The following is a 12,281-nucleotide window of genomic DNA, read 5'->3' as shown; positions in this document are numbered from 1 at the left end:
TGGGCTATCTCCTCAACCTCACTCTCTGGATCTAGCTTAGCAGACAACTTTCCGATCATTAGGCTCCTGCCTACAGGGAGAGAATATACTGTTTGTAGGTATACCCATCCTTCAGTCCATGTGACAGCACATTTTTCATTATAAATTAATAAATAGCATTTTAGCTTTAGGAAGAAAAAAGAGTGTAAGAAGTAAAGAAGGAAGTTTGCCTGCAAAAAGAGAGAATAGCCAGAAGAGGAAATCCAGGGTCAAAGGAGGGAAATTTTCCCCTAGTTTTTATTATTTATTTTAAAGAGGGGAAGGGAGGGAGAAAAAGAGAGAGAGAGAGATGCATCAATGTGTGGTTGCCTCTCAGGTGGCACCCACTGGGGACCTGACCTGCAACCCAGGCGTGTGTCCCAACTGGGAGTCAAACCAACGGACCCTTTGCTTCACAGGCTGGCGCTCAATGTACTGAGCTACAACCAGCCAGGGCAGGAGGGAACTTTTTTTAAAGGATGTGACTGCATTAAGCACATGTACAGATAAGGGAAGGAAGAGAGTGAAGTGGAAGATGAAAGGAATAGGGGCGTCCTTAGTTGGTAAATGTGAGAGCATCTCCCAAGTACCGGGGATGGTGATTAGTCTGGGGGATACAATATTGACAGACGTGAACAGAGGCAGGAGGGAGTTGGGGGGCGGGATTCAGTCTGGGACAGGAGATGAGACCCTCAACCTCCAAGCCTGGAGGGCAGGAGACCTTGCTGGATGCAGGTAATCTCACAGGTGAGGGGCAGAGCCTGAGGAGGTGCCTTCTCTTCAGGCAAGGGAGAGACAGGTTGCCTGTCGAGGTCAAGGTCGTGCAGTGTCAAGACTGGGTCCAGTGTCTGAAGGGAGTGGCCTTGGAAGAAGCCTCTGAGAGAAAACAGAAGGAACTGACATGTAAAAAAGAGATGAAGTGTCAGAGCCCATACTCAAGGTTGGAAACCACAAAAGTGTGGCGACTGAGTTTGCAAATCTCTGTCCTATACTTTTTGGTCACGTTGAGCAAGGAACTGGAGAAGGCAGAGCCTTGGATTCAATCAGGATGGGAGGTTTTTAGGCTGCGAATACCTCAGAGGATACCACTGGAAGGAGTTCAGCATTCTGGGATCCCGGTGGGGTGAAGGTCAAGGGCTTAAGGTTTGCTTGAGGGAGAACCGTGCGTGCTGAGGGAGTGAGCACAGGAGCCACTGGAGGCAGCGCCCACTTGATGAAGCCGCTGGCTGCTGGGGGTTTGGAGCCTCACCTCCTGGCGTGCCCAGTTACGAGTTCCCAGTGAGCTGGCATGTCCACTAAGATGAAAATCTTCTCTGGTGCTTTATTGTAGCTGTCAGAAAAAGTACCTCTGGTACTTTTTCATATTGTTTTTCACCAAGCTTTATGACTCCTCACCTGAAAGAGATTAAAACAAAATACTGCAATGTATCGATAATTATCATAGGATTGTACATTTGAAACTGATACAACTTTATTAACCAATGTCACCCCAATACATTCAATTAAAAATAAATAAATAAAAATTAAGAGAAGATAAAACCACTACAACATTGAATTGAGATGGAAGCAAAGCAATCAGATCACGTACATTTCCCAAAATAATTTACAAAGCTGTCATCCTAACTGGCTTCCTTTTATTCTGTAGAAATAGCCCTTTGTTTACCCTCAAATTTCTGCTCAGGGAATGAGGCTTAAAGAAGTTAAATGATGTTGCCAGTTCACACAGCTAGTGTCTGGCAAAGTTGGAATTTCATCTCGGTGTCTCTGGCTTTTTAAACCATGCTTTTCCCATGAAACCACACAAACCAGCTGCTTATCACTACAAGGACCATCTCAGAAACATGCCCGCATGTTTAGAAGAACCTGCAGGTGACACGGCGGAAAGTAAACGACGCGCAGCAGAACCGTCACACCTCGAGGTTTGTTCCAAATCAACAATCATTTGATTGTCTTTTATTGTTTAACTGACCAACTTTCTCGGGACACAGAGCTGAGCCACATAATGTCTTATTTTGTGTGGTTCTATAATTCAGTTTCTAAAACAGAAATGTCAATATTAAGTTAAAAAGAAATTTAGTGATAATATGGAGCTACTCGACACATTGGTTTAGATTAGGAGATTGTTTTCTGCAAGGATTACATATTGTGACATAGTCGTCCAGTGGCCTCTGAAGTTATTAGTGTGGGTGGTTTTAAAAAAAGGTCTACCTCATCGCCTCCAGAATTCCTGTCATAGAGAGAGCAGCCTTGGTTTAGATGACCCATTTGTATCTGTCTAGACGAATCTAGAAAAAGAAGGTAGAATAAAGAGTGAGCTAAATTCCTCTACATAAGAATATTATAAAGAAGCCACTTTCTTTATTCCTAAGAGAGAAGGTTAAAGCTACATCACAGAAATGGGGGATTTGGTTAGTGGCAGGAGGGGGAAAACAGACCGAACCACTGTGAAGCAAAGCCAGGAAGACAGAGACCAGCAGAGGGGCCCGGAGAGCTGCCGGGGCATGTGGGAGTCTTGGAGGCAGGATTTCCATTTTCCACAGAATGAGGAATGGGGGAGGGGATTTCACGGAGATTTGGAAGGGCAGCTGGCATCTGCATTGTGGTAGATTTTACCCTTATTTATCATTTCACTTCTTTAAAATAGCACAGTGGGCATACTTCACGTATTTTGGGTCACTGTAGGTGACATAAATACAATTTTTATTTTCAAGTGCATCAGCCTTTTCTTTGTAGATGTTTTGTAAATTTGAGACTTTCTTTGCACATTTTCAGTATTTTAAGTAGCCATCCATTTGTAACAGAAATAATATGGGTACTAGCTTTAATTTAATGCATGGATTAAGTGTACTTTTATTGAAGATGCTAATTTAGTAGGAAGATTCTTGGCTTTCATTGTTTATGTAGCACTATAAACACTGCAAAAATATGGAGAGTCTAATGTGTTAAAATAGATAATAAATAGCTTCTTTTTGCATTTATTGCAAATGTTCCCATGGTGTCCCTTTTATCAAGGACTAATAATAAGTTTGTCTCTATAAAATATGACTATTATTAACTCTCACCTAATGCCAGGCCATTCTTTTGATAATTAGATTGTAAATGTGAAGTTTTAGTCTTTTGAGAATTGGAGCAAGTTTATAGCGGAGATGCTTATACTACTGAAGAAGGAAAAAGCCTTGATATCCTAATCAGCCAGTCAGTAGCTCTGGTTATTAGAAAAAACAAAGTTATAAGAAACCTATTTCATACTACAGAATTCACTCATTATTATTAACTTAGTATTCCACACTTGTTTTTCAACATTCGATACATATTCATGTATACCTTTTATGGAAATGGTAAGACATTTCCATAAACAAATGAATACAGTATCGTAGTAAACTTCCCTTTGTAGATTGCCTCTATACCGTGCACTATGTAGTTCATCAAAAATCAACGAGAGAGACTTCATCACCTCCATGTTGATTATAAGGAACCCAAGTTTGGCTGTGTTACATGATTCCCCCAAGGACAGAGTTGTAAAGGAGTCTGCTGATGCCACAGCCTGTCCAGAAGCTCCCCCTCACTCCCAGCCCCCCTTCACCCCCAGCCTCCACCCCCACTGATGTGAAGCTGAGCACTGCAGGCCTCCAGGGCTCTTGCAGAGACCTCGAGATTTTGTCCACGACCCTAAATGCCTGGCAGAGTTCCAGCCTGGAGCACCTTCCCGAAGAGCATGGGCACATTCAGTTCTCCGCATCTTGCTCACCCTGGTACTAGTACTGCACTAGTGTAGGGCTTCATCAACAGAGATATTTTCTGTCCTTGAAAAAAAATTAGTGGGGCTCCCAGACTTGGCCTACCCTGATCGACATATATTGAAAGGTGTTTTTGCTATACACGCTATTTTATAGGCACCGTCAGCATTGACCAGTTGCTCTTGAACAGAGTGAGTTTTGGGAGCCGGTGAATTCTCAGTGCTGGAGACAAAGATCACTTGTTTGGCAGTTGCCTGTCATCCTCTCTCCTGCACGCATTCATCCATTTGTCACAACATTTGTGGGGAATTGAACAGGGAAGCTTAAGAAAAATGCTTTACTCTTGTCTTGATGATAGAAAGCATTGCTCACTGCTGGTAGCATGGTGCTAACTTTTCATTCCTTCTGGCAGTTTTTAAAGACTTATTTGACTTTGGGGGAACCTGCAATATATCTTTAAGTCACAGTGCAGAAGTATAAGACGGGGTTGTCCATTTTCAATTTGGGCTGAAAGTCTTAACTTTGTGGCACTTCAAAGTTAGGGAAAACTTGGCTTTCAAAGTGGATGCTGATACAAAATGGCATATTTAATGACAGATGTATCTATAGAAAGCTGTTAAGATGCAGATTATCTCCCCCAGGGGTGGGGGAGGGAGATCAAAACTGCCAATCTGTAAAATATACTGGATGGCATGGAATCTGTCTTTGCAAGTCTTTGATTGCAAGGGACAGGGTAGCAGCATGTGGCATCATAACCCAGAGCAGACAAATCAGCTTGATGACTTTCAAAGCCAGGAATACTGCTGCAGGCAAGGGTACTCCAGTCTAGGAGAAATTAAAACATATAGAGACTGTTATTAATTCCATATCTATTTTTGTATAGTCAAATCTGTATGCAAATTCTGAGCATCTCATTTCAGCAGATTGATCTAAAAGTAAGGAGTGTTATGTGAAAGGAATGGAATGCTGAGGCTCAGCAAATGAGTAACGCTGCTAAAGAAATGCGGGCTGCAAAGTCAGGTGCTTTTTAAAAAACTTATTTTTGTACTGAGAAGAAATTGTTTTTATGTACATGCTCATTTGTAAATTATTTCAAAGGGGAAATGCAATAAAACCAATTTTTAAGGTTTTCCCTTGCAATCCGGACTGGGCACAAGTTACAGCACTAGGTTTTTTAGGCACCTCCTGTGGTTTAACGTTCTAGAAATCATCAGCCGAATAACCAAGTAGGACTTCTGTTTTTACTCCCAACTAGTAAAACAGTCTCTCACTTGTAAACATTGTCATGTGAGTGGATAAGGAATGTATGTAAGGGTAAGGAATCTAATTACTGAGTGCAGATTAAAAAATCCATATTATAATGCAGCTGATGCCTCTGTGGAAGACAGTAAATAATAATTCTGAACAGCATAAAGATAAACTGTGTGCCCTGCTTGGGAGAGAGGATGTACTAGCTACATTCTAATCCATTGGTTGTGCATTTAATCTATAATAGGCAGAGTTGGATACATATAGTAGTGTAAATATTTTCAAATGGTGTCATAAACAGATAGTTTACTGCCGTAGATATTAATTCTGTCCCATATTTCTCAAACAAGTAGATAAACCATCAGAGTTCTTGAAATAGTGAGTAGGAGTTTCACCCTCTGTTCCCTCTCATTTGGAGAAATGATTACAGGTGAGCCGGACATTAATCTGGCGGTTATGGCCCAGATCAGAATTTGGCAATCATTTTAACACTGAAGACTTGTGAGGTCTCAATAGGTTTGATTATTCTTGTGTAGAAAGAATTATTGGACATTCAGTTTTTAATCAGATAAGAAAAGGAAGGTTGGGAGGAAAAAGCAAACATACCTCTGTATTTATTTTGAAATACGTTTTGACTCTATGTAAGCATTTCAGCTTCAGGTTCCTTAAATGTTTTCATTTTTTTTTTTTTTTTTTTTTCAGTTTAGAGAAAGAGAGAAAAGAGGGAGGGAGAAGGGGGAGGGAGGGAGAGAGAGAGAGTAAGAGAGACCGACTGAGGTTGAGAACTTTGTTGTTCCACATATTTATGCATTCATTGATTGATTCTTCTGTGTGCCCCGGGGAGGAATTAAACCCGCAACCTGGGTAAATCAAGATGACTTTCTAAACAACTGAGCTATCTGCCCAGGGCCTTATTTTTAAAATGGGACATTCAGTGAGAAATGTGGAAAAGACTTTCTTTTTGAGGTCAGGAAACTCATTCTCTGTTACTTGGATTTCCTCCATAGAAAAAGCTCTTCTTTGAGCTTGAAAAGTGGGTGCAAGCTTCAGAGAGATTTTTTTTAAAAAGTCCTCCTGTTAATAATAGCCATAGTTAATTACATGAAAGATATAATCTCCTTACTAGAATTGAATGAGAGGGTAATGATTGACCTGGACAGGTTCTCTCCCCTTTATGTGACCATTAGAATTGATTGATTATTCCAGCTCAGTTGAGGATTATGCATTAATCCTCTGAATTCTGGTCGACTTGACTCCTGGCCATGGAATTGATGGTGGTGACCTGTTCAAAGCATTTGAACTGTCAAAGCAAAAATTATAATGGACAAAGTAAAGTAGACAAGGGAAACTCTATTCAAGACTATTGCACTATTGGAGAGAGACCAACATGCAGTCTGAAATAAACTCCTCTGAAAAACAAGAAGCAAGAGGGTTTTTAAGCACTGGGATGAGCCAGTGGAAAAGTACTGCAGGACTTTTGGTGGAAGGTGGATCAGTGAGATGTGTTGAGCATGTTCAGTTATCTCTGAGCTTGTGAATGTTGTTCTCCGTGATTAGACCATTTGTGTTTGTCGACCGGCCCCTACCATAAGTTAGGCTTCTACCCTCCGTAGAAAATGGGAGGTAGGGGCATTCTCTTCACTTCAGTGGGATAGCTCCCAGGACCTTGAGAAAGAGATTCCTCAGATTAAAACTTGCAAGAAACTTTCTTAAATGATTTACATCTTAAAGAGGCAGAGATAGAATTTATAAATAAAAGTTTTCTAAAGTAATGCTATAAGAACAAGGAGGTCAGGGACCTAGAGGAAGCAAGAAGCCTGTCTGAAGTTTAGTCAGGCTGAGGGGGATGTGAGGCTGGCTTGGACAATATTGTAACAATACTCAATTATTAAATTCAAAATATGTCCATAGGAAACATTTCAGTCTGGCTCAACTTTAGGTATTTATTGCAACAGTAGCTGCTTCTTTGTGATACTCATTAAAATTAGAGTGTCTTTTACAACAGTATATAGTACTATATATGAGTACTATATTTCTAAAGATAGAATTTGGGAGGTTGCTTGTTATATTTCTGTTATTACCTAACATTTGATAATGTATTATTTTCTCTTTGCTGCTTTATAAATTGTTTTTCGTCTTTCTACTTAATGGTAAAAATTAAAGTAGAATCAATTATTTCTGGCTTTTACAGGGCTCAATGTATACCACAAACGTGAAAAGAAGTATGAGCAACTTAGCTAAATGTGTAATGACTTTTTAGTGGTTCTCGATTAAGTAGAAGGTCTCAAGATTTGTGGATCTAAGCCGTTGTCAAGAGGATGGCAGCCGTGGCACTGCAGCGTCTAGAACTGTGCTGTCCAGCGTGGGGGCCAGCAGCCACATGTGGCTTACTGGGTGCTCGAAGTGCACCTAACCTGGATTGCGCTATGCTATGTCAAATACACACTGGGTTTTTAATACTTAGTATGAAAAACACACAACATGTCTCAATTTTTGTATTAATTTCAAGTTAAAAAGGTAGTGTTTTGAGTGGAATAAAATTTATATTTAGTTTAATTTCACTGTTTGTTTTTAATGTCACTATTGGGAAAGTGAAAGATGCATGTGTGGCTCTTGTTATACTCTCTTGTGTACCACTGTCTCTAGATTTCTTTTGGTGAGTAATATCTTTCCTTAGATATGATTCTCCTAAATAAATAGGAAGATATCCCTGTTAGTAGGTAGCAGGTTAGAGCTGTGAAGTTGCCCATTTAGCTCAAGACAAGAATTTTCCATGTAACTACGTTCCCAGCAAAAGTGGCACCGAGTTGCCTGTGTGCTGGGTTCGCCCCACTCCCTCCCCACACATCTCCACCCCCCACCCAGTTCAGAGCAGCTTGTCAGAACTGGGACTTCTTGCTAATGTTGGCATACTTGTTGCTTGCTCTCCACTGGATTGCTTCTAAAATGTTCCTGGAAAATGAAACTGCTTCAACAATAAGCTTCTTAATTATGTCCCGGGTTCACCACAAGGGTATGCAAACAGATCCTCATCAGTAGCTACTTTTTCTTTAATTGTACCTCATTCTTATGTTGGAATACCCTATTGCTTATTCATGGAAGCTCTAACCCACGTTAATCCATTCCAGGTGGAGTAACTAACACCGCCCAGTATCAGAACAGACTTATGGTGTATGAACCTAACCAGGTAAGAATCATAAGAAAAGCTCATTACCTTAATAAAGTGAATTTGAAAAGGTTTCCACAGTAATGAGTAGCTGGAACGCCACATATACACACACATGCATGTTAAACCTATAGAAAAAGGGAGGCATCTGGATGAACTGCTTTTTGTTCCCCTGCTTTTGTTTGCTCGTAAAATTTCATGTCCTTTAGTTTTATGCTATACAAAGTGCTTAACTCTTTCAGAGTTTTACACACTATAGAAGAAAAGGGAAAATCTACTGATGAGTTCAATGCCTTCTGTTTCCATTATCTCAAGTAGCTGTTCCTATTCAGAGACATCCAAAGAAAGGGTTTGAATTGTCTTGTGGCTGTGTCTTCTTAGAGGGCATGCCATCTCAGGGGTCGGGGAGAAGACTGGGGGCATACTACAGTTTCATTATTCTGAAATAAAATAGCTTTTATTTCACTCCTTATAGCCAGAATGTCCTAGAACAGTGTCTCGGACAAGTACAAAGTAGAAGTATCTGAAAAGTTCGTTTTTCGTCTGAGAGCTAGGTCGAGAACCAGAAGCACTTTGAGGTGTCCTGTCCCTCCTCCGTCCACTTCTCATGCACACATAGTGTCTTTTTCCCCCAAAGAAGAATTATTTTTGTTCTCTTTTCTTCCGCCAAAATGTCTGTGACTTTGGCACATATTTGCTGATAAACGCTATTTCTATGATTTTGGTACTATAAATGGTTTTCATGATTATGACAATATTCCAAATGATTTAATTTGGGGATCTAACATTCATCAGCTGAAGGTAGTGGAACATGAAACAACAGGTTTGTGTTGGCTGCCTGGTTTGGGGTTAGCACCAAATGTATGTCCAAAGTGACCTCAGCTTGTCTGGAATCTTTTTATTTGAACAATTACTTAATTCTGAATTTAACAAAGCTATTTCTGCCTTTGCAAGTGTGTTTCCTGATGTCTTTAGAAGCTGTAGATTTCTGAGACCACATGTCCATGGGCCAGATGTCTCCAGAGGGATCATTAATTGCAATTGCTGGAGTTCAGTGCACATGTGGTTAAAGAGGAAGAAGGTGTTAACATTTCTCAAATGACTTCTGTTTCATGTTTGTACACACATGCTCTTTTTTAAAATTCTGCCGGCGTATTGTTTACGCTGGGTCCTGGCAAACATCACATCTGCTTGCATCTTGCTCAGAATCTCAATAATTCTATCATTCAGCCCTGGTGCTTATTTCTCTTCCAGGCCTTTGTGGAGAGTCGATAATGCCTGCCATCTGCCACAGAGCACATCCCTACCTGCCAACAGGCAGGCTGGGGTGACCTCTGCTTCCCCACCACTGATTAGTATTCACATGCTAGCTTATTAGGAATGACCCCACCAGGCCTCTCTGTTTCTCTGCCTTTGCAGTGGTTGTCAGCTCACCTGGCAGGCACGGCAGTGAAGGAAGCTGAAGATATAATCAAGGGATGCAGGCAGGCTTTGCAAACCAGATGGAGTCTACGGTCCCAGGGCAGGGGACCGGACTGCTAATGTAACGGGCTGTCGCACAGAAAGCATCCTAAGAAAACTACCATCAGAGTTTTGAGTTAAACCCACTCATCTGTAGTGTGTTGAAGATGTTTCTCAGCAGAGTACCTGAAAGCAAAGGGTGACTATTTTGTTAAAGAAGATGTTTAATTGGACAGAGATTCTTATTATGACATGATGAAAAAGCATCAGATAAATGTGTTTCAGACTGTACAAGCCACTTTCCTTTTTTCTCTTTCTCTGAAGTGTATCTTTAAAGAAATTAGAAATTAGCTGGCAGATATTGCCTTTTGTCAATATTTATACAAACCATTTCTTCCTTCTTCCTTTACAGCTTTGTGAACTGGTGAAATTCTGTGTATTCAAAACATCATATGATTTCTCCTCTAGTTGAAATCCAAATATTTCTTGGCAAAAAGGAATCTTGGGTTGTCCCTGCATATTTTGCGTTTATGTAGAAAGAGATGGTTAGTTTTACTTACCTGTCCATTACTTACCTGAAATTTAAAATTATAGTCATACTTTATCTGATTTTACGTATTTTAAATAGGAATGCTGTTGTCAGGGGGGTCCTCACTCCTTTCTCATTATCACGAGTAACCTGGAACCAAATGTTCCCCAAACTAAGCCTTCTACCCAAACGAACATATGCCTAGAAATACTTTTCTCAGTTTGACAGAAAATGTGATTTTCAGTATATTAAAGGAGGCTGATACAAGCGCAGTGAAGACGTTTGTTGCTCATTGATCTCAAGAGGTTAATCTTTGAAGGAACAGCAAAGCCGCCCTCACCGTAGCTCATGCAGGGGCCTTGGATAGCCAGTGATTTATCACAATGCTTTTTAAAAAGTGTCTATTTATTGAACATTGTGTGTAAGGCATTATTCTAAATGCTTTACATGTATTAGCTCATTTAATCCTCACAGCAGGCCTGTGGGGTGGGCGTTATGATGCCCGTCTCACAGAGGAGGAAAGGGCACAAGGAGGCTAAGTATACTGCTCGTGGTTACATACAGGCTGTCAACCCAGGCATTCTAGACGCAGACCCTGGTTCCCATTTCTTAATCATCATGCCACCGTAGACTGTATACCCAGTCGTGCACTTTCTCTCTTAAATAATTTGCATGAGTAAGTTCCCTCAATTTCTGCATTTCATATGCTCCCCTTATAAATGCAAACTGCCCTATAAAATGCAGCCCGACCAAGCTGTGCCTCATGTAAGTGAAAAACAGAGTTGGAATACGTGGGTGTTTCTGCACTTGTTCTCGGGCAAGACGACCCTACCTTTCAAAGTATATAAACAACATTTAAATAGAAGGTGATCGACACGTCGTAGATCCCCACTACTACAAAGGCACAGCGGGTCTCTGCCATGAAGCTCCCGTTAACAGGATTCGCCTGCATTTCCTTTTTCAGAATAAGTGGATAAGCCGCAGCCCCATGCTGCAGAGAAGGGTCTACCATTCCATGGCTGCTGTCCACAGGAAGCTCTACGTCCTCGGAGGCAACGACCTGGACTACAACAACGACCGGATCCTCGTGCGGCACATCGATTCCTACAACATAGACACCGACCAGTGGACGCGCTGCAATTTCAACCTGCTGACTGGCAAGTACCTTGATTCTGTAAACCAGGTAAAGCAGAAGCTTTTCCTGAAGCTTCAGGAACAGAAGCTCCCCCTCTAAATATTAAGGGCAGGGTGATAGAACAACTTGCTTGTATTAACTAGAAATGTGCACGTCATTTTTCTCACAAAAGTTTTACTCGACCAGGTGGCTGAGCATGTAGGTTCTGAGGGTCTGTGACCTCTGTGCATGCCCTCGTGCAGCTGAGGGAGGCGTGTCCAATCCACTGCTGTCAGTATATTCTCACAGGAACTTGGCTACGAGTAGGAGGAACCAGGTGCTGAAGGAGTCAATGACTCCTTATAGAAGCAATTTGTTTTTTACTTCTCATTACTTTTAGTCCTCATTTCTTGTGAGTTCCAGGGAATGATCTTCATTACTTTCACTGTTGAATATTGTGTCTTGGCTGTTTTTTCCTAAAGACTAAACCTTAGAGCAGTTCTGTGCATAGAGGTTTGGTGGCATTTCTGGCCACACACACCCCTCCCAGCCTTATGACAGGGCTACACTGGGGGTGGGCTGTCCTCATCCCAAAAGGGAATGAAAGGGGAGCAGTGAACAGCTTAATCCCTGACGTTCCTTTACAGAGTTGAAAACGATTGCTTCCTTGTCGGCTTGCATTATTAGGATCCACAAGTAACTGGCTCCCTTCCAGGCTGATCTAGTAACAGGAAAGTCAAACTCAGAATGGTGGGCGGGACTAAGGCCTGAAGACAATTTAATATGCTGAGTGGGCACTCACTCACCCACCGGTGCTGCTGGTTAGCCACCATGAGCACATAACCAACGTGAGAGGTTCAGGTGTTTTGTACTGAGCTGCTGTTTTTGCAAAATGATTTTTGAGGCCCACCTACAAGGACTTAACTTAGTTGCTGTCATGGTACCTGGGCCCCTCGGTCCCTGAATCTGTGCTTCTGTCTGCTATAGGATGCAGCTTATTTATTAGGA

The 12,281-nt window shown here is 41.4% G+C and overlaps 1 protein-coding gene across 4 annotated transcripts in view; it reads left to right on the top strand.

Annotated features, from left to right (window-relative positions):
* Positions 1-12,281, top strand: part of KLHL32 (kelch like family member 32) — a 188,341-nt gene that overhangs the window by 159,613 nt on the left and 16,447 nt on the right. For 3 of the 4 annotated variants that reach the window (XM_037059738.1, XM_037059737.1, XM_037059739.1), the window contains 2 exons: positions 8,132-8,190; positions 11,124-11,316. In XM_037059738.1, the coding sequence (XP_036915633.1) occupies positions 8,132-8,190; positions 11,124-11,316 (252 nt within the window). Of the gene's footprint in view, positions 1-8,131; positions 8,191-11,123; positions 11,317-12,281 lie in introns of those variants that run through there. The other variant, XR_005068474.1, reaches the window with a different exon arrangement.

Source organism: Sturnira hondurensis, unplaced genomic scaffold (genome assembly GCF_014824575.4).
Source record: "Sturnira hondurensis isolate 20B ecotype Veracruz unplaced genomic scaffold, ASM1482457v3 Scaffold0011291, whole genome shotgun sequence".
NCBI classification, from domain to species: Eukaryota; Metazoa; Chordata; class Mammalia; order Chiroptera; family Phyllostomidae; genus Sturnira; species Sturnira hondurensis.
Note: the sequence above shows the minus strand (reverse complement) of the source record. Positions and strands in the feature narration are given on the sequence as shown.